The 22,556-nt window shown below is 42.5% G+C and overlaps 1 protein-coding gene across 4 annotated transcripts in view; it reads right to left on the reverse strand.

Moving 5' to 3' along the window:
* TNNI3K (TNNI3 interacting kinase) overlaps nt 1-22,556 on the reverse strand; it is a 166,550-nt gene that overhangs the window by 94,912 nt on the left and 49,082 nt on the right. For 2 of the 4 annotated variants that reach the window (XM_074961529.1, XM_074961528.1), the window contains exons 8-17: nt 18,025-18,169; nt 17,834-17,938; nt 17,053-17,147; nt 15,937-16,086; nt 12,602-12,688; nt 10,944-11,000; nt 9,535-9,627; nt 9,392-9,449; nt 9,071-9,265; nt 8,613-8,717 (exon numbers count right to left, since the gene is read on the reverse strand). In XM_074961529.1, the coding sequence (XP_074817630.1) occupies nt 8,613-8,717; nt 9,071-9,265; nt 9,392-9,449; nt 9,535-9,627; nt 10,944-11,000; nt 12,602-12,688; nt 15,937-16,086; nt 17,053-17,147; nt 17,834-17,938; nt 18,025-18,169 (1,090 nt within the window). The remainder of the gene's footprint in view (nt 1-8,612; nt 8,718-9,070; nt 9,266-9,391; nt 9,450-9,534; nt 9,628-10,943; nt 11,001-12,601; nt 12,689-15,936; nt 16,087-17,052; nt 17,148-17,833; nt 17,939-18,024; nt 18,170-22,556) is intronic. The other 2 variants (XM_074961531.1, XM_074961530.1) reach the window with 2 other exon arrangements.

The following is a 22,556-nucleotide window of genomic DNA, read 5'->3' on the forward strand; positions in this document are numbered from 1 at the left end:
TACTGGTTAAAGCAATGTACTGTATCTAAGATGCAGTGAAAAATTGTAGATCAGGGCCATACAGCTAAAATGGATTTTGCCTTTTGCAAAATGTCATTTAGGAATAAAAGCGTCTACAGAAACTAATGAAAATTGATGTACTGACTTGGGAAAGCTATTACAGTTGATTTAATTTGAAGCAAGAACACGCAAGAGGAAGCACAAAAACACAGGTTGCGTGCAACAAATACACAAACGGCAAGGCTTCTGGAAATTAGAACTATAATTGCTACGAGGATTTGGAAAGTGAAGCTGTGAATATGGCTAAGGATGTAGAAAATGATATTGTATGTATCAAAAATGTCAAGAAACTGTGAAGATCCAAGTGTTCAGAAAGTTTTCATGTGCCAGCTACTGTACTGTATGTTCATAGCACAGGGCTTGTGAAAGGCAGAGCAAATTATAACATAAAGAGGTATGAATGTGGACACAGCAATGCTCTTATGATATTTATCAAAGTGGTGACTGATCCAAGTAGATTTAGGGGAGTGAAAGTATTTGAAAAGAAAGAAATGAACTAGCTGGCACCAGTACACATGATAAAGGGAAAATGAAAGTAATATTGATGGTCTCCACAAAAAAGCATAACATGCCCATATTTGAGCTGTTGATAAGAGAACAGTCAAGTGAGGAACACAAATTCTTGCCAGATAATAGTTTTCAAGACAGATAAAATTTAAACTCCCCCAACCAGGACTCCCACAAATCACTGTCTTCAAGATTTCTAGCATCACATAAACCAAAACCACAGGATGATAAATTTAATCATAAAAATGTAACGGGTTCATACAATGTTCCCATGATTCTTTGAGTTTCTAGAGAATCTGATTTCAGCTCCCATACTTTCCATCAGAATATGTAAGTGATTTGAATATGAGAAGTAGAATTGTTTTGAGACCCCATGAGATGCCAAATGAAAATATTAATCAAATGCAAAACTAAGCCAGACACACTGAAGAATCGTGTATGCTGGTAGTAAGGTAAGCAAAACAACAACAACAAAAATCAGTATAGAATTACAGACTCCTCTAAGTTCTTGGTTCAAATCTAGGCTTGGTCAGTAGATCATAGTGGACAGATTGTCTGGAGTGGCGATCCCTTGAGGTCGAGGATGATCTCTTTCACAGGTTTTATTTTTGATGGGTCCTTTGGTGACTGAAGAGTCCAATTCTTGAGCCACAGGCTCATTGGCAGACATTGCAGGTGGTGTTGGAAGACAGGGTTGGGCTGCGATTGCTGCGTAACAGTTGTCTTTCCTTTCTTTTCTGGCGTTTTTCTGCGACCAGGGCAGGGCAATTTTCCTCAAAAGTGTACGTTCCCTCTCTGATAAGTCTTTGCCAATTATCCCTGTCCTGGGCAGCTGTCTCCCAGCATATGGTGTCGATGCCACATCTCTTGATGTTTATCTTGAGGGTGTCTTTAAAGCATTTATTTTGGCCTCCTCATTTCCTTTCTCCTTCGGTGAGTTGGGTATACAGCAGTTGTTTTGGTAAGCATACATCAGGCATGCGCTCACAGTGCCCACTCCACCTCAGCTGGTGCTGGATAATCAGGGCCTCAACACTGAAGATGTTGGCCTCTGTGAGGACACTGACATTAGTGCAACGATCCTTCCACTTTATGTTGAGGATCTTCTGAAGAAAGTGCTGGTGCTGACGTTCCAGGTTTTTCAGGTGTTTTCTGTAGGTCACCCAAGTCTCACAGCCTTAGAGGAGAGTTGGGATTACCACCGCTTTGTAAACTAACAGTTTAGTATGTTCTCTGATGTTGTGATTGTTGAACACATGGCGAGACAGTCTGCGAAAGACAAGGCTGGCACCACGAATTCCGTGCTGAATCTCAACGTCTATGTCTGTCCTCTGTGAGAGATGGCTGTCAAGATAGGCTAAGTAGTCTACGTTTTCCAGTTCTTCTTTGTCAATGTAGATCTTCCTTGCTGGGTCTGATGATTGTCCAGGGACTGGCTGGTGGAGAACTTTGGTTTTGCTGATGTTCAGAGTTAGCCCCAGGCTTTTGTAAGCTTCAGAGAAGCAATTAAGGGCTGTTTGAAGATTCTCCTTTGAGTGTAAGAACACAGGATCTCAGAGCTGTAAGAGCACAGTGGACAGATATGCACTGAATGAAAGCAGCCCAGGAATTGGTGCTGTCTGAAACCCATATAACAGTTTATGCAGAGAGGTTCAATAGACAGAGAGACAGTACAATGCTGTCATCCCCCTCGACTTAAAATTAAGGCACCTTGACAAGACAATATTGGATAACCTGTCTTGCCCCCTGTGCTGAACCCATTATCTGGAAAAACAGAAGAGTTTGCTCTAGAGGTGTCAGTCTGGCACCTACCATCAGTACTACATGCACTAATTTTTCTACTTTAAAGAAGCAAAGAAATAGCCCATAGAAACAGAACTCAGACCAGAGAGCACACAAATGCTATTGTCACCTCAATGGCACTGAGAACTTTGAAAAGTGCAGACAGAGAGAAAGGAACCCTTAAGTCTCAGACTCAGGAAATACAAGAGAAGAAACTTCAGTAGAGCCAAGGAAAGGTTAATAAAGGGTTCAGAGGAATCAGGACTAAATTGTCTGATGTTAAGATCACACACAGCTCGAGATGGCAAGACCAAGAATACCTTTTTCATTCTTTCACTTGTGGATTGAAAAAAAAATTAGAAAAAGAATTAGAAGAACATGTAATCAATCCTGTCCTTCACAAAATCCAGTAGTTGAGCTTGACTGCCAGATTCAAGAGCATCTTTCAGAGCAAAAGACAGGCAAAGCCTATTAAATGTGTGTTCCTTTTCCAAAGCAAGGGGTCACTAAAAGATCTTTCTACCCTTAATACACTGAAGATTTCATGAAAGGCAATGCTATTTTAAGATTTCGTAGAGGGATTTTTATAACAAAGAAGAGTTACAGACACCATCCTCATTACTGCCATGCTGCCATCCACTCTTTCATCTGTATCACCAAGCCAGATCTTAAGAAACTTTTTATAGATAGTTAAAGCCATCAAATGAAGCTCAGTCGCTAAAATGACAGTTTCTAACATGGTCAGCTGTTACGGTTTAAATTATACCGATACTGAAAGTGTCTAGGTTTTCATTTAAGTGCTTTAATCATGCTGGTTGAGCTCGCTCATGAAAGTAATATTTGGTCAATCTGGTACTAAAGTGGAGTTCATCCCCAATGCTGGTAACCATCAAAACCTTGAAGGTTAGTTGGGAAAGCAAAACCAAAAATCCAAATTATTCTATTAATGGTACAGAGGAGACAACCTCTAATCCAGGATATTGAATATGAGAGATTCATTTTATCCTTAGCTTCCCTCACCTCATGTTGCGGTTTCATTTAATTTATTATGTGAGGCATTATGTGATTTCCAGAGACAAAAGTAAGCTGGTCCGGTATGTTGTACCGGCAAGATCCGGTACACAGCCAACCGTACTGGCAGGGGGAAGTTTCCCCAGGCCGACAATTTAAAAGGACCCTGGGCTCCTGGCAGCGGCTGGAGCCCTTGGCCCTTTAAATCACTACTAGAGCCCCAGGGCTCCCGGCCACCGCCACCGCTACCATGGGGCTCCGGTGGTGATTTAAAGAGCTTAGGGCTTCCGGCTGCCACTACTGTAGCCAGAGCCCCGGGCCCTTTAAATCGCTGCTGGAGCCCCGGGGTAGCAGCAGCAGCTGGGAGCCCTCAGGTTCTGGTGGCAATTTAAAGGGCCTGGGGAGTTACATGCCCCACCCCTTCCACGCAAGGCCCCATACCTTCCGCCTGAGGCCCCCGCCCCTTGCTCAGGACCCCGGCCTTGTGTACCGATAAATCCCTTAAGTTACTTTCACCCCTGGTGATTTCTGAACTTTACAAAGATGTTTATAACAGATGAACAAATTTGAGGTGAACAAATTTCCACTGACTTAACTGGAGTCAAGATTACACTCTTGGTGATTTGCTTCATCTATGGCCAGGGAGTAATTCCCTAGACTTTCACCCTGGGCTGAATGGGATTCATGCTGGGGAATGGGATGCATGATTTTAAAAGTAAAAGTTTCAAAGTTCAAGCTACTCTAGCAGTGGCAGGCAGCACCAAAAAGCTGCAAACATGCCTTTCACATTATTGACATGAAAGCAAAATGTCACCTTTTGGCAAGTGACTTGACAGAGATCCCAGCATGGCAATTATATGATCTATGGCCTTTTTGCAAGATGACATTTTTGGACAATGTTATTTAGGATAATCAAACGTGGAACAGTCTTTGAAGCTATCTCTTGTGACTAGAGATGAGCCTTAGCTATAAAATTTGGATCTGGATCTCAACTGCCTCCATGGTCAAATATATTTGGGATTTTGGTTTGTGTCATTGTAAACAGGAACCTAAGAAGGCAACAGTTGTGCTTCCCTCACAGAACATGGCCGCTCCTCTGTGCTCTCTGGTTGGGAAACTGGACAGGGAAGCACAAGGGGACAAAAGTATGTGGGGTACATCAGGGAGACTCACAGGAGGGACAAGAGAATATGGGGGCTGGGAAGGAGAGAGACTGAGGAAGTGGAGCGGACTGTAAGGTGTAAGAGCAGATGGAGGGGGAGATGGAAATATGGAGTGCAGGAGGGAGAACAAAGGATGACAGAGGAATGTGGACTGTGGGAGAGAGACTAGGGAGGTGTAAGGGAATACGGGCGCAGGAGGAGGACTGTGAGCAGTGGAGGGATGTGAGACAAAGGAATAACCATTCTCTCTGAGGGGGTGGCAATGCATTTTGTGTACATGTACAGGACTAAACAATTGGTTAATTGTTTAACAGTTGTTGGTATCTGTCTTTCCAGAACAAGGGAAGAGGGTATTTCCCTAAATCAGAAATCAGATCAACAAGGACAGAAACGGATGACTTAGGTGTCCAGAATATCATTCAGATGTATTATTAAAACTCTTAAACTTGTCAAGGTGTCAGGACTAGTGAGCAAAGTGTACACAAGAGAAGTAGTGAGAGTAGGGCAGAAACTGAAGAAGCAGTAGCTGACATTTTCAAATGCTAAGTTAATTCAGGACATATCCCTGAAGACTGGAAAATAGCAATGTAAAGGAGCAGTAACACACCAGCAAATTAGAGGCCAGGTAGTTCACTGCTAGTTGTAGAGAAAACATTTGGAAATGTTTTAGAAGATCAAGAGGTGTAACATTTACTGTACTAAAAGTGCTGCCTGGCTAAGAGTAGCCAACACAGTTGCAAGAAAGGAATATCATGCCTCAGTGACTTGCTGCAATTCTCTGCGGCTACTTCTGGCAGCGTAAATGAAAGTGCAGTGAAGTGGACATCCCCTTATTTTTTTTAAAGAATGCCTTCTACCAATTTCCACACTGAAGGGTAATGTGTAAGGTGAGAAGTCATTGATTAGTAGGAAATCTGCCTGACTGCATTACAGGATGGCTAACCATGTGACTTTTTCAAGCTGGAGAAATGGAATGGGGATGCCACAGGGGTCAGGGTTGCATCTACAGCTTGTACTTGACACAATAAGGATTTAAAAATGTAAGAATTTAGAGTTTACAAATGAGAAAGTGGGAGAGAAAACAAACAAACATGCCAGTATGCCATAGGGACTTTCTCTAACAGTTCATATGGAAACATATGGCTTTTTGCATTGTGATAAACATTTCCACAGTTAATTTTTTTCTTTCCCTTTGAGGTGCAGAGATCAGTGCCTTTGCATTGTACAGAACTGGTTATTGCAAAGCTTTACTGTCAAGCATTCCAACTTGTTTGATAAATGAGCTGCAATTAGTACAGAATGCAATAGAGAGGCGTTCGACTTATGCTCAGAGTTTGGTTCTCATGATACCAACGTTCCTGCTTTGCTACTTAAGTAATAAAGTTGCTCAATAAGGCTCAAATTTTCAGCTCACCTCCACTGATATGCCTATAAACATTGTTGATTGGTCTATTTGTATTTGGAAATCCCCAAATCTGCACATTCAAATCAAGTGATTGTGCATGCAACCAGGCAGCTGGTACATAGCTATCCATTTCTGCATCTTAATACAGGTATTTGCATGTAAAGATAGACACATTCAGACATTTGGTAGGTGGAGAGTAATCAAAGCATGCTGATCATTTGAGACAAAGTATAAGGCAGAATTTGTGCCAGGACTGCCATCCTGAAGCATTTAAAAATCATGAGTCAGGCCCCATGTGATTGGCTTAAATATTGTGAGATTTTAAAAATAGTTTGGGTCTTTTCATTTGTTTTCTGGTTTTTGAGACTTTAGGGTTCATTATATCAAGCTTTTACCTACCACCATGAGGGTTAGAATTACATTTTTTTAAATGAAAGGTGAGATTCTCACATACTAACATGATTCTGGGAGCTGGGGCTTTAAAAAAAATCCCAGGTAATGTATTTGTGAGACTTGTGATAAAATAATGACAGTTGGCAACACTGCCTATGCTTACTTTTAAAAGGACCAAACTTGAGAGATGGGGATGGGGGGCGGGGATTGTCATAGGCACAAAGGGTAGTTAGACTCCCGACTTCCCTTGAAAGGGCACCTAACTCCCATTTATGCCTTTGAATATTCCTCCCCCCCGCCATTTCCCTGACTGAGATCACCTGGCTTACATCTCCTATAATCTTTCAATCAGAGCTTTGGAGCTGTGCTCCGGCTCTGCTCCAGCTCCAGGCAAAAACCTGCAGCTCCACTGCTCTCGAGTTGCTCTGCGAGCTCTGCTCCAAAGCCCTGCTTTCAATGATGGAACGTGTTGCATTGACTTGTAATTATTTGTAGGTACTGTGCATATACTTTGTGGAAATTATTATCTATATTCTAAATGTTTGGTTCCTCCTAAGTCTCCTTCGCACCACCCTGGTGGCATAAAGTAGACTTACAGCAAGGCAGCACCTGAAGATTTCCCTAGGGCAGGGGAGTCATCAGCTGGAGTATGTCCGCCATAGCTACTCCATCTCTCCACCCCTGCCAGGGCCTAGCAAGTATTCTAGGGTGGGATGGAGAAATGTCAGGGAAGGTGAACCAGAGCAGGGCCTGAGTCCAATGCAATGCACTCTAGCTGTGCCAGTTGATGGAATGGCTTGTTAGGAGCTATTATCTGCCAGAACAAGTTCGAACAGCTCTGAGGGGTGGAAAAGTGGCAGAACCCCATGAGAGGCAAGTGGTGCTCCTGAGAATTTTGGTCTATTTCTTTGTTGGGCTTCATGTATTGCCATCCAAAATAGATGTACCACTAAAGTCAGAACTTAAAAAAGCCCAAAGAGTTAAATATTACATTTGAATGTCCTCAGTTTAAATACTGCTGGACACAAGAAAATATTACTGATGTTTTCAAGTGTTAAAGCCATACAGTTAATTCTGTTGATGCTAGCCCTGGCAACATCCAGACAAGCCACTGCTGCCTCAGTCTCCTCTGTTGTTGGAACACTAGAGCACTGACTTGGGAGACAACACAATGAACGCTTCTATTTCTTCACAAAGCCAGAGGAGAAAAGTCCAGTTCCATCTCCCAGAGAAAGAACTACTAAGCAGAGGAAGCTTTTAGTGCAGCTACCAGTTACAGTAGGACATGAAAGCTTTGAGCAAGGATCAAAAGATCATACAAAAAATGGGATGTGTGTGGAATACAGTTCTGTATTACATTGGCCCTAGGCTGGAATACTGGAAGTGGGTCACTGGGGAACACAAACAAAAATGAATACTGTAATTTTATTTCCCAAAAATGCTTGTTTAGTAACAAGAGAAGAGAAAAGAAGGTATATATGCCTGATATGGAAGAAAATCTTTTCCATGCCTAATAAGGTCCTAGCCCTTTACAATTTTTCATGTACAATTCTTACAGGGTGAGACATTAACTTAACAGTAAGTTCCTGTATAAAAATCATTTCCTTCCTTCAAGAGAGGATGAACTTTAAAAGACCAGGACTGTACATTGGAGAGAATATAGTTGTTGAACAGCTGCATCCTTTTGGAAAGATTACCTTCAGAATTCAACAGACATCACTATGAGCAGTGGTTATATATGGAACATATGCTAGGAGTGTGATGGGCAGTTGACAGTTTTCAAATCTGTTCCAACATTTACATACATGAATTTGTATAACCAGGTCTTTCATACTTGAGCCTCTCCTGTCACTTTGTAGGTATACACCAGATGACTACTCCACTGAATGTCAAGTCACTATATTAAAGGGTGCAACTTAGTGTAAATTACACAACAGATGTGTATTTCCCATGTCAATTTTATTCTTACTGGATGCATATAAATCATAAATCATTTCAGAATATGACACATTGCTGGGAAATAGGTATTAGTCTGAAGGATAAATAAAATGTATCAAATAAATAATTCAAAATAAATGTGTTAAAGCATTCAATAACACTGACACCCTTAGGCCTCATGATTCAATCTGATCGATACAGGTGGACCCATGCGCCTGTTCAGAGCCCCACGGATTTAAATAAAATTCTGCACAGGTACAAGAGTCTGGCTGTGCAGATCAGACTGCAGAATACTGTATTTATTTTAGGGCTACATCTTCCACTGAATTTGAGGGACAAGGAGAGAAACTTACCTGTTCAAATCCCGATGTATGATTGGTTGTGTAAGATTATGAAGATACTCCATACCTTTGGCAACATCTACAGCAATGATTAATTTAGACTGCAAGTCAAGATTCCTAGATTTAAAACATACAGTACTGGTCAAAACGGACAGATATAAGACAAATTTACTTGCGACATTCTGAAGTGCTCATAATAACCTGACAGTTGTGTCATCTGCAAATCAGAACTGTCTTTTTAGTTGGTTTAATGTAATTTGAATTCAAAATCTCACCAAGTAAAACAATAATAAACTAGCTAATAGTTTTGTGATTAATTGCTTGTTTCCTTCACATACCAAATAGTCTGGATTAAAAACAATGATTTGGTACATTCCTCTAGCTGAAATGGATAATAAATATTTGCACCAGTGGAGTTCTTATCTCCAGAATTATTTATAATAGGGTCATACGAAGAGTTAATCAGATACCTCTTCTGTTCATGCAGCAGAGAAAAGAGTGATCCTCCAGAAATATATTGAGTGACTATAGAAAACTGACTTGGATCATCTAAGCAAGCACCAACAAACTGGATGACGCAAGGATGATTGAGTCGACAGAGAATAGAAACTTCACGGCAAAACATGTCCACATCTGATTTGGAACAGTAGGTATTGGCTCTGTAGCTAATAATTGACATGAAGAGACATCAAAAGTAAGCAAAAATAGCATGAAAATTATGTGGTATGATTTTTTTGTACTCTAAATTAAGGTACTAACAAAGCGAAATGGAAAAGTCTTTGCAAACTTACCGTTTGATTGCTACTATTTTATTTCTGCATTTTCCCTTATAGACTTTTCCAAAAGACCCTAAAATGATTAAAAATAAATAAGCACAAAGATATTTTCTGTGTGCACCAAGCTTTTAAGATGGAGGCATTCTGCTTTCTGGTACCTGAGCCAATAATCTCATGGAACTCTATTTCAGAGAGCTGAAGATGGAAATGTGATGGCAAACCAGCACGGAGGAGGAGAACATCTGCCTTTTCTGCAAAAGAAAATTGTTATCCTTTTTTATAAAATGTGTGTGTGAGTGGGGGGAAATAAAAGCACTTAAATTGACAAAAACATACACAGTAGCAGCTGATTTTCCGACCATAAATTGGGTGACTGGTAATCCCATTTCTTTTTGTTTCAGTACCCATGATAAACCCCAATAATAAACAAGGATTTGCAAGATTACAGCTGCCTCAGGGTTTCTTGGCTCTAAAGTCTTATCACTGATAAACACAGTCCCATAAGCATATTCTGTCTGGATCATGTGATTGTTGCATAAAAATCCTTTATATAAGGAATTAGTTCCCTATTCAGTGTATCCAGTACTCGCTACCAATGCTGTGGTTCTTATTTATGGTCTGATCTACTGTTCAATGGCACTTGGAATCTGAACTCTGATGTGCAATTGAATTCACACACCAAACATCCCTAAATTGTTGATCCATGTGGTCTACCACAATGTGCTTATAAGAATATTTCTAAATAGAACATTTTAATATGCATGGTGATTACACGTAAAGAATATAAGCACTTGAGTACACCCAGAGTTAACATTTGAAATGGAAAATCAAAAGGATCTCAAAAAATGAAATACCTTTCAATATAAATATGCAGCTGAATTTTTTGCCTATGTCTGCTTCAGTACAACACCATTTATTTTTGGATAGCATCTTTCTTACAGAAGTATCCCCAAACATTTCACAGCAGATTTCAGTCTAATGTTTGTTAACTCTGCATTCATATATTCATGTTTATAACTTTAGTATCAATTCACTGTCACATATTTTTTCTCAGAGCAAGAGACTTTGGTTTGAATCTTAAACAAAAAGTCAATTTCTCTGGAAATTTAAAAGTTTAAAGAAAATAAAGAGACATGGTGGGTGAGGTAATATTTTTTATTGGACCAACTTCTTCAGCTCTGTGTAAGCTCGAAAATGTCTCTCTCTCATCAACAGAAGTTGGTCCAATCAAAGATATTACCTCACCCACCTTGCCTCCTTAATATCCTGGGACCAACACAGCTACAACAACAGTGCATACAAAGAAAATAAATTAAGACCTAAATAGTATGGCTTTGTTTCTGCCAGAAACTGAGCACCTCTGTTTCCACTAAAGTCAATAACGCAAGGTAAGCAAATTGCTTTCCAAAATGCTCCCATAGGAAGACAGCTCCTGTTTAGTTACATTTTCTTTACACTTCTAAATTTTAAAAAAGCAGGTAAAATTGATCATGCGCAGTATATTCCGGATGATTAACACCTTTAGCAACAGAATATAAAACTAAGTCCCCCTCTGCCATTAAAATACCTTTTGTCATGCTTTTAATCTTCCCTAGAGGGGATGGAACAGAGACGTAAGAACCATCTGAAACCAAAGAAGAGAATGAAGTTTATGGACTTTTCTGAGGACAGTATATATGCCTTTGCTGATAAAAGAAGTGAGGCAATTTTTACTTAAAAAGTAGAGAAAATGTGGGCAAAAATATCACTTTAAAAAACCTGATGGGACTGTGAGCTTGTATTTTTAAACACACATGCTGTACATGCTGGGCCAGATCCTCAGCAGGTGTATTGGCCTAGTTCCATTGGTGTCCATTAGAGCGACAGTGATTTACACTCCCAGAAGGTCTGGCCTAATACAGTCATATATATGGACTGAATTTTCTAAAGAGCTATGGGTCATATTTGCAAGTGCTCAGCATCAACCACTGGAGACAAGATTTCCAAAACACTCACCACCCAAAAGATCACTCTTGTGACACTTATTGGCCAGATTCCCAAAAGATCTGCACTGAAAATCTGGCCACTTGTTTAGATGCCTAAATCAGAGCTGAGCTCTTTTTTAAGATTTGGCCTTGACTGCGGATGCTCAACTTTTAAAAACGTGACCCACACCATCCAGTATACATGTAAGTATCAAAAGAATGAACTGGTGAAAAAATCTGGGATTTAGCTGTTCCAAGCAGATTTAATTTCTATGTCTGCATGTGTTAGGGTGACCAGATGTCCCGATTTTATAGGGACAGTACCTATATTTGGGGCTTTGTCTTATATAGGCACTTATTACCCCCCCACCCCCTGTCCTGATTTTTCACACTTGCTGTCTGGTCACCCTAGCATGTGTTAGTAGCTTGCTGGAGTTGAAATTCAAAGATTTGTGCAAACTCAGCTCTCCGGAGATACACATGCTTCAGAAATGCAGTGTACCCGAACAGAAGCATACTGCACTTAGGCGATCTGGGTTTTCAGGTCCCAATATTAGTCCTATGAATATCACTGGAAATTTTTCTATTCAGTCACTGGGAGCAAATTCGTGCCCTAGGTGAACTGTAAATCCATAGAATCTAAGCAAGGATGCTTCAAGTCTCATTTTCTCTGTGGATACTTTTCTTAACAAAATAGAAAACTTTTATGAGCCCATTCCACAGCTGAGATTAGCAAATTTACTTCTTGCCACTTGCCAGTTAATCAGCAATAGAGAGGGATATTTTTGTAACAAAAAGAGTAATTAATCCTTGATACGGGGCACTTAGGTGGTTTAAGACATTCAAAAATATGAAGGATTGGGTTGAATACAGAAACTTACTGCATACCAATAATCAAACAGACATCAAAGGACGACAAAACAAAGAGAATACCTAAACAAGGTGTTAAATATGTAGAAAGGTATGCATAATGATTATTAAGGAATGATTTTTATTTCAAAGCTCAGTTTTTAATCTCTAACCAGCATCAAAGTGACAACACCATTCTAAGATAAAGGAGAAGTTTGGACACAAATCAGAGACCCACAGTACCTGAAAAACAGGGACACTCATGCCATTAAATTATCTTCAAATATAAACTTACTGTACCAGATAGGGCCTGATCCAAAGCTCACTGATGGCAGGGGAAAAATTATCAGAGATTTCAATGGGCTTTCAAAGGCCCTTCAGACTATAAAGTGACCGGCTTATCAAACTGTACCTCCTCCAGGTTGGGAGTATTCATTACAGGGTGAGTCATCCTGGGGTCTTTTATAATGTTTCAGAAGGGTAACAATGGCATCGTGTCCTAAAAGGAGGAATGATGGATTTGTATATTAAATGTCAATATTCATTACTTATTATTTCTTTATACGAAATTAGGAGAGTTTTAAAATGAACAGTGCTGTTTATGAAAACATATAAAGAAGGTATTCAGTGACTGTGATCAGAAATGTGATATGATTTTGAGCTAGGTGAACATGGGGAAAATCTGGCTGAAAAGAAACAAACGTAATTTTCACCTCAGGTTGGAATGGCATGCTGGGTATGACTACGCTAAAAAAAAACAAACAAAAAACAAACCATGGCAGCAAGTCTCAGAGCCTAGGTCAACTGACAGGCTCCCAGGGGTCACACTATGGGGCTAAAAATAGCAGTGTAGATGTTCAGATTTTCACATAATCAACGACTCCAAGAGTTGGGACTTCAAGAAACACACCATGAACTATGAGATTTGCTATGAAGTCATGAGAGTTTTCAATACTGAGTAACTGCTTCCATTCCATATTTCAGGGGGAAAAGTCATATTGGACTAAAGCTGGAGCCCATGCTCTGAAACCCAGAGATGGGGGGAGAGTCTCACAGCCTGGGTTCTAGCCCAAGACTGCACATCTACACTGCTATTTTTAGCCCCGTAGCTTGAGCCCTGTGGGCCCAAGTCAGTTGACCCAGGCTGTGAGATTTACTGTCGTGGGTTTGTTTCTTTCTTTCTTTTTGCAGTGTAGACATATCCACAAATACTACAGTGATAGATGGCAGTATAAAATCCCAAAGTAAAAGCTGAGAAAAATCTTAATTAAAGTCAATGGGGAAAGAACTAAGACTGAAAATATTTCAGCTACTAAAGTCTCAGTAGACAAAAATATTCTCCATTTTTTTTGGTGAATATTTGTCACTCTGTTTCAGCAAGGAAGCAGAGGGGAATGGTACATGCACAGATTAGTCACTATATTATATTCCGAGTCTCTCACATGCTTTGGTGATTTAAAAAACTCCTCAGCACTTCAAAGTGATGTTTGGGGTTCCATTCTGCACACTCAGAACTGTAGTTTGAGATCTCCCTCCCGTTCTCTCCTCTTTACCTATCTCAGATTTTTGAATACTCTTTTAAAAGGAGGAATTCCTTATTCTTTTGAGGCTTTGCTCTTGGTTAATTGGATGCATTTTCAACATCGTGTTTTTAATGCTTTTTTGGAATCTCAGAATCCCCACTCCATTATTTCCACTTTTCCCAGTCCAATGGAAAATGATTGGGAAAAATAGCAATTTTATTATGGGTTCCTGCTCCAGGTTTTCTGTTTGCCTCTCACAAAGAGGAGAGCAGAAAAAAACAGATACCTTCAGAATGAGATTGTGATGCAGTGCTCACATACCAAATGCTACCTTTCATTTGAACAGCTCTCTTGGCTCTGTTTGCTTGGAAATGTTTTAATTCCCTGCCAACTCAGCGGCACAATTTGTTGGCATTTTCTTAGGGATATTCTTCATCAACAGCCTAATGAGTGCAAGCATTTTGGCTCATAACGAGCCCAAACCTGCCAAGGAAATGCCAGTAAGCTCACAAGTGCTGAAAGGCTTCCTCAGTAGAGTTCTAGAGTCCCAAAGATAGTTCAGTGCAGCTCTAGCAGAGTCCACTATGAAATTTTTCCGTCTCCTGAGATGATCCTGGGGATTTCATTTGGGAACAAACATAACACTACTTTTGTGTAAAACTGGCTGATATTTTAATATAGTTGTTGAGGAGGCAAAAATTTCTGCTTGGAGCAAATCTTAAGTAGAACTATTGGCAACTGATTAATCAAGACGACCTACAACCTACTGATTGATGATATGGTGGATCACCGGATCGGCGGGTGGTGATCGATCTATCGGGGATCGATTTAGCTCGTCTAGTGTAGATCGCTCTGCCGTCGACTCCGGAACTCCACCACTGCAAGAGGTGGAAGCGGGGTCGACGGGGGAGCGGTGGCCATCGATCCCGCGCTGCGAGGACGCGAAGTAAGTGTTTCTAAGTCAATCTAAGAATCGTCAACTTCAGCTACGCTATTCTCGTAGCTGAAGTTGTGTATCTTAGATCGATCCCCCCCTAGTGTAGACCAGGCCCTACTGTGCACTGAATGTGCCCTTGGGCAGATTAGCTTAATTTACTTCCAAAGTGCAGCAAACTACTGAGCACTAAAAACTTGTCTACACTGTGAATTACTGAGCACTAGCAAAAGTGTAAATTTTAGTGCTCACCGGTGTGTCATGCACTAACTGTCCATGTGGGCCCTGCTGGTATACACTAAAACCTCCCTAGTGCACATTGATGTAGTCCCATTTCAAAGAGTACTGTATCAACGTGCACTAAGGACCTTTTAGTGGACCCTAGCAGGGTCCACATAGACGGTTAGTATGTGACATGCTGGTACACACTAGAATTTACACCCCAGCTGGTGTGCACTGATGTAGCATGTACACAGCACTTTGGCAGTCTTAGTGAGCAGTCCGAGTGTCCACTTGGGGAATCAGGGCTGAGTAGCTGGTGTGCACTAACTAGTGTGGGCTTTTCCCACGTGTGGACAAGCCCTGAGGAATTTTCCACTTGAATTCCGATTCCTCACCAAACCCACAGAGAGACTACTCTACTAGCCCTCTATGTCCTGAGCTATAGAGTGGTGCTATATGCAGGGGTGGGGGAAGGGGACTCCCACATTCTTACACCTGCAGCCCCCCCAGCCCAACAATGGTTGTGCACATGTGGAAAAATTTTCAGGAAGAAACAAAGCTTTGGGGTTGAATAGGAAAATGAAAGAAAAGCAGACCACAAATCTGACATGTTAGGGAAGTAATTCTATGAGACACATACAGAAAAGTATAGTAGGAAACACTGAAAAATGCTCTGCTCTGAGGGATTTTTGCAGGAAATCAAGGACTGCTATATTCTAATGCACTGCTTCTTATAATGCCTCTTCCAGCCATAAAAAACAAACCCTCATCCATATAAAATAGTTCAGAAATTGCATTTTCTGAACTGTCTTTCTGAACAATGGATTTCTTTTACTTTAGCAGCACATTTTTGCAGCTGAGTTTGTGTGGAACCAAAGTGATGTTTAGCAGCCTAGAATATCTGAGAAGATACAGTCCAGCTTTGGTTTTCATAACCCTTGATGCCAGGAGCCAGCATGAGATGGTGGGAGCTCCCAACCTACAGATGCTGCAGGGTTATTTTGTACTATTATCTTCTACCCATGGTGTTCCTACGTATTTGCAGCAGAAAGTGGACAACTGAAATACCTTTTTCATAAGCCCACATCAAACAGGTCTGCTCATCTTTTTCTCCACTAGACCTGCTGGGATCACAGGCTACCAGATTCATATCAGCTCCATTATCCAGTAAAAACTGTACTAGACGAATGTGACCATGGTAGCAAGCACAGTGTAATCCTAGAACATCAGAGAAGAAAGAATAGTAACTGTGGTAGGCACAATTGTTACAACATAATTGGACTTGTAGTAATAGCTATAAAACTGGAATTGATTTCCTGGATAAAGGAATATATTACCAGACAAAAGACTGGGCACTGTAAGAACAGAGAATATTATTCTACAAGAGCCAATCTCTTGCATGCCCTATAGTAAATGTCAGTACTTATTTTACCATGTGCAATTCACTACCACAAACATAGGTTAGCAACCTGATAAGGATGTAAGAACAAACAGAAAGAGAAAGGGCTTCCCCCATCCAGTTTGAGCAGGTCTCTTCCCTTCTTGTATCTCTGCACAGCTTCCCCATCTATTCGGTGTTCTCCTCCGCACTTTCAAAGGACTTCACAGCCCCTCTACCTCCATCTCTGTCCCCAGTCCTTATCCACCCAACTTTCTCTCAGGACTGATGCTTTCATCTCCTTAGGCCACTCCCCACTTTGAACCCTCTTCCATGTCCCCATGCTTAATTGGAACAGCTACCCAATTAATGTACTACTCCCCCACACACCAAAATTTTCTGAAAAACCACTTGTTATACGAAGTGTGCTAGCTATAAAGACCACATGCTGCTTTGTTTTTGGTCCCTGTACTGTACCTGCTCATGCCTTTAAGGCACAATACTGTCAGGTGCTCTATGCTCTCAATGCCTATTGGCTTCAGTTGGAGTTGAAAATACTCAGTCCCTTGAAGAATTGGGTACTTAGTCTGTAAGGCTGGAATTTCCAAAGGAGCCTAAGAGTGTGAAGATCTCTTTGAAATTCAGTGGGAGACTGAGGACCTGACTCCCACAGGCAGGCAACTTTGGAAATCCCAGCCTAACCACTTCAGGCTTGGAAACGTCCTCTGCTTAGCATACTTTACCGGTTAAAAAGTTTGGTGTTCTCTATATATACAAATAATAAATCACAGTCCTCACAAGCGTACCTGTATGCCCATCTCTTCCTTGATGATTGATGCTTAAAACATTCTGGTCAAGAAGAAATTTTACAAGTTCTATGTTCTTGCCATAGGTACAGGCACTGCAACAAATAAACAACAAAATAAAAAAGAACTCCCCAGACCCCAGAAATAGCAAAATTAACTTTGGTTACCTAAAGATTTCAAGGGAGTTACATTGGCATAAAATCTGTGTAAGAGAATGGAGAATCTAAATGTGCAAATGCAGGGTTTATCTACTAAAACAAATAAGTGCTATTCTGTTACCTTGGAAGTATCCTGAATATCCTGGTGCCAATATGTGCAAAATTAATTGGGTCTGGTCTGCAAGTGTTTTTAAAGAACCGTTTACATTTTCATAAAATTGTGGCCAAAAATATTTAGAACAAAATTTCACACAAATTTTGGTGTGCCACCTTGTTGTTAGATGAAAAGTCTGGAGGACAGGTGGATTCTGGGTATAATGTGGTCCAAGCTTAGATTCCTTTTGGTCAGAAAAAGGAAAAGAAGCAATGCTTTGTACAGCTGTTGTTACACTTTGAACATCTCTCTCACGCCTGCTATTACCATCTGGTTCTACCTCTTTTCTCTTTCTCCAATGTCTCCTTTGTGGCACCTACCTCTAGCCTTGCCTCTCTCTCAGACATGAGTCTAGCATCCACACCTTCCTGCAGTCCTGCTCCCGCTTAGGTTGAAGTGGTTGTTACTGCCAATTTTGCATGCATCTGTGAGCAGAATTCTATTGACAATGGTGTTTAAATTGTCCTACCTGTGAAAAGCTGTTTCACTGAATATATTTTCCTTAGTCAGACTTTCTGTTCCTGACAGCTGGATTATTTCCTTGACAACTTCAAACTTTCCATTGTAACAAGCACTGAAGACAAAGTTAGCAGAGTGTTATTGATAATGCTATGAATTACGCCAATGCAATGCAAAGCAATGCTTCTGTGCATTACTCACAGGTGTAAAGGTGTGTCTCCATAAATATTGGCCACATGGGGCTGAACTTCAAAATTGCTTTGGAGTAGGAACTTCACTATTTCATGATGTCCAAATCGAGAACAGAAGTGTAGAGGAACATGGTCTTCATTGTCCTGAGCATTCACTGTCATTTGAATCAGACAGAGGAAAGTGAACTGTTTATACTCACTTTTTCAGAGAGAGAGAGTTTGCGCATGCACACTATGAAATCCCAAAACAGTTAATTGATTACATATTTATGGGCCTGCTCCCGTTCCACTGAAGTTCATGGGAGCTTTTCCATTGACTTCACTGGATGCAGGATCAGACCATGTAATCAACACTGTTCATAATAAATCACCAAGGCCATTATTTTGTAATTATTCAGGACATAATTAGTTATTGCAACACCAGAATTACTGAATCTTTCAATAAAGTTTTCAGTGAAGAAAAGAGGGAGGTATTAATGAATTAGCCCTGGTCTACACTAGGACTTTAGGTCGAATTTAGCAGCGTTAAATCGATGTAAACCTGCACCCGTCGACACGATGAAGCCCTTTATTACCACTTAAAGGGCTCTTAAAATCAATTTCCTTACTCCACCCCTGACAAGTGGATTAGCGCTTAAATTGGCCTTGCCGGGTCGAATTTGGGGTACTGTGGACACAATTCGACGGTATTGGCCTCCGGGAGCTATCCCAGAGTGCTCCATTGTGACTGCTCTGGACAGCACTCTCAACTCAGATGCACTGGCCAGGTAGACAGGAAAAGAACTGCGAACTTTGGAATCTCATTTCCTGTTTGGCCAGCGTGGCAAGCTGCAGGTGACCATGCAGAGCTCATCAGCAGAGGTGACCATGATGGAGTCCCAGAATCGCAAAAGAGCTCCAGCATGGACCGAACGGGAGGTACGGGATCTGATCGCTGTATGGGGAGAGGAATCCATGCTATCAGAACTCCGTTCCAGTTTTCAAAATGCCAAAACCTTTGTCAAAATCTCCCAGGGCATGAAGGACAGAGGCCATAACAGGGACCCAAACCAGTGCCGTGTGAAACTTAAGGAGCTGAGGCAAGCCTACCAGAAAACCAGAGAGGCGAATGGCCGCTCCGGGTCAGAGCCTCAAACATGCCGCTTCTATGATGAGCTGCATGCCATTTTAGGGGGTTCAGCCACCACTACCCCAGCCGTGTTGTTTGACTCCTTCAACGGAGATGGAGGCAACACGGAAGCAGGTTTTGGGGACGAAGAAGATGATGATGATGATGAGGTTGTAGATAGCGCACAGCAAGCAAGCGGAGAAACCGCTTTTCCCGACAGCCAGGAACTGTTTCTCACCCTGGACCTGGAGCCAGTACCCCCTGAACACACCCAAGGCTGCCTCCTGGACCCGGCACGCGGAGAAGGGACCTCCAGTGAGTGTACCTTTTAAAATACTATACATGGTTTAAAAGCAAGCATGTGAAAGGATTACTTTGCCCTCGCATTCGCGGCTCTCCTGAATGTACTCCCAAAGCCTTTGCAAAAGGTTTCTGGGGAGGGCAGCCTTATTGCGTCCTTCATGGTAGGACACTTTACCACTCCAGGCCAGTAACATGTACTCGGGAATCATTGTACAACAAAGCATTGCAGTGTATGTTTGCTGGCGTTCAAACAACATCCGTTCTTTATCTCTCTGTGTTATCCTCAGGAGAGTGAGATATCATTCATGGTCACCTGGTTGAAATAGGGTGCTTTTCTTCAGGGGACACTCAGAGGAGCCCGTTCCTGCTGGGCTGTTTGCCTGTGGCTGAACAGAAATATTCCCCGCTGTTAGCCACGGGGAGGGTAGCCACGTGGTGGGGGGAGGCAAAATGCGACCTTGTAACGAAAGCACATGTGCTATGTATGTAATGTTAACAGCAAGGTTTACCCTGAAAGAGTGTAGCCACTGTTTTATAAAATGTGTCTTTTTAAATACTGCTGTCCTTTTTTTTTCTCCACCAGCTGCATGTGTTTCAATGATCACAGGATCTTCTCCTTCCCAGAGGCTAGTGAAGATTAGAAAGAAAAAAAAACGCACTCGTGATGAAATGTTCTCTGAGCTCATGCTGTCCTCCCACACTGACAGAGCACAGACGAATGCGTGGAGGCAAATAATGTCAGAGTGCAGGAAAGCACAAAATGACCGGGAGGAGAGGTGGCGGGCTGAAGAGAGTAAGTGGCGGGCTGAAGACAGGGCTGAAGCTCAAATGTGCCGGCAGCGTGATGAGAGGAGGCAGGATTCAATGCTGAGGCTGCTGGAGGACCAAACCAGTATGCTCCAGTGTATGGCTGAGCTGCAGCAAAGGCAGCTGGAGCACAGACTGCCACTACAGCCCCTGTGTAACCAACTGCCCTCCTCCCCAAGTTCCATAGCCTCCACACCCAGACGCCCAAGAACGCGGTGGGGGGGCCACCGGCCAACCAGCCACTCCGCCACAGAGGATTGCCCCCAAAAAGGAAGGCTGGCATTCAATAAATTTTAAAGTTGTAAACTTCTAAAGTGCTGTGTGGCATTTTCCTTCCCTCCTCCACCACCCCTCCTGGGCTACCTTGGTAGTCATCCCCCTATTTGTGTGATGAATGAATAAAGAATGCATGAATGTGAAGCAACAATGACTTTATTGCCTCTGCAAGCAATGATCGAAGGGAGGAGGGGAGGGTGGTTAGCTTACAGGGAAGTAGAGTGAACCAAGGGGCGGGGGGTTTCATCAAGGAGAAACAAACAGAACTTTCACACCGTAGCCTGGCCAGTCATGAAATTGGTTTTCAAAGCTTCTCTGATGCGTGCCGCACCCTCCTGTGCTCTTCTAACCGCCCTGGTGTCTGGCTGCACGTAACCAGCAGCCAGGCGATTTGCCTCAACCTCCCACCCCGCCATAAACGTCTTCCCCTTACTCTCACAGATATTGTGGAGCACACAGCAAGCAGTAATAACAGTGGGAATATTGGTTTCGCTGAGGTCTAAGCGAGTCAGTAAACTGCGCCAGCGCGCCCTTAAACATCCAAATGCACATTCTACCACCATTCTGCACTTGCTCAGCCTGTAGTTGAACAGCTCCTGACTACTGTCCAGGCTGCCTGTGTATGGCTTCATGAGCCATGGCATTAAGGGGTAGGCTGGGTCCCCAAGGATACATATAGGCATTTCAACGTCCCCAACAGTTATTTTCTGGTCTGGGAATAAAGTCCCTTCCTGCAGCTTTTGAAACAGACCAGAGTTCCTGAAGATGCAAGCGTCATGTACCTTTCCCGGCTGTCCCACGTTGATGTTGGTGAAACGTCCCTTGTGATCCACCAGAGCTTGCAGCACTATTGAAAAGTACCCCTTGCGGTTTATGTACTCGCCGGCTTGGTGCTCCGGTGCCAAGATAGGGATATGGGTTCCGTCTATGGCCCCACCACAGTTAGGGAATCCCATTGCAGCAAAGCCATCCACTATGACCTGCACATTTCCCAGGGTCACTACCCTTGATATCAGCAGATCTTTGATTGCGTGGGCTACTTGCATCACAGCAGCCCCCACAGTAGATTTGCCCACTCCAAATTGATTCCCAACTGACCGGTAGCTGTCTGGCGTTGCAAGCTTCCACAGGGCTATTGCCACTCGCTTCTCAACTGTGAGGGCTGCTCTCATCTTGGTATTCATGCACTTCAGGGCAGGGGAAAGCAAGTCACAAAGTTCCATGAAAGTGCCCTTACGCATGCGAAAGTTTCGCAGCCACTGGGAATCATCCCAGACCTGCAACACTATGCGGTCCCACCAGTCTGTGCTTGTTTCCCGAGCCCAGAATCAGCGTTCCACAGCATGAACCTGCCCCATTAGTACCATGATGCATGCATTGGCAGGGCCCATGCTTTCAGAGAAATCTGTGTCCATGTCCTGATCACTCACGTGACCGCGCTGACGTCGCCTCCTCGCCCGGTATCGCTCTGCCAGGTTCTGGTGCTGCATATATTGCTGGATAATGCGTGTGGTGTTTAATGTGCTCCTAATTGCCAAAGTGAGCTGAGCGGCCTCCATGCTTGCCTTGGTATGGCGTCCGCACAGAAAAAAGGCGCGGAATGATTGTCTGCCGTTGCTCTGACGGAGGGAGGGGCGACTGACGACACGGCTTACAGGGTTGGCTTCAGGGAGCTAAAATCAACAAAGGGGGTGGCTTTACATCAAGGAGTATTTCAGGCAGGACTTCACGGAGGGTTCCAATAAGAAATGGTGCACCTAAGTTATTGTTCTTATTGGAACAAGGAGGTTAGTCTGGCCTCTGATTGATACATGGCTAGATTTACCTCGCTGCACCTTCCCTGTGAGTGACTACAGTGTAACCTAGAGGAATGAGTCCCCTAGACAGGGGAGGGGGGAAAGCAAATGAGTACAAAACAAATCTGGTCTATTTCTTGTTTTGATCCACTCCATCTATCTTTTACATCTTTGGCTGGCAGCAGACGGTGCAGAAGGACTGCATGCCATCCACATCTCATGGCTGCTCGGCAGAAGATGGTACAGTACGAC

The sequence above is a fragment of the Natator depressus genome, chromosome 8 (genome assembly GCF_965152275.1).
Source record: "Natator depressus isolate rNatDep1 chromosome 8, rNatDep2.hap1, whole genome shotgun sequence".
In the NCBI taxonomy this organism is placed as follows: Eukaryota; Metazoa; Chordata; order Testudines; family Cheloniidae; genus Natator; species Natator depressus.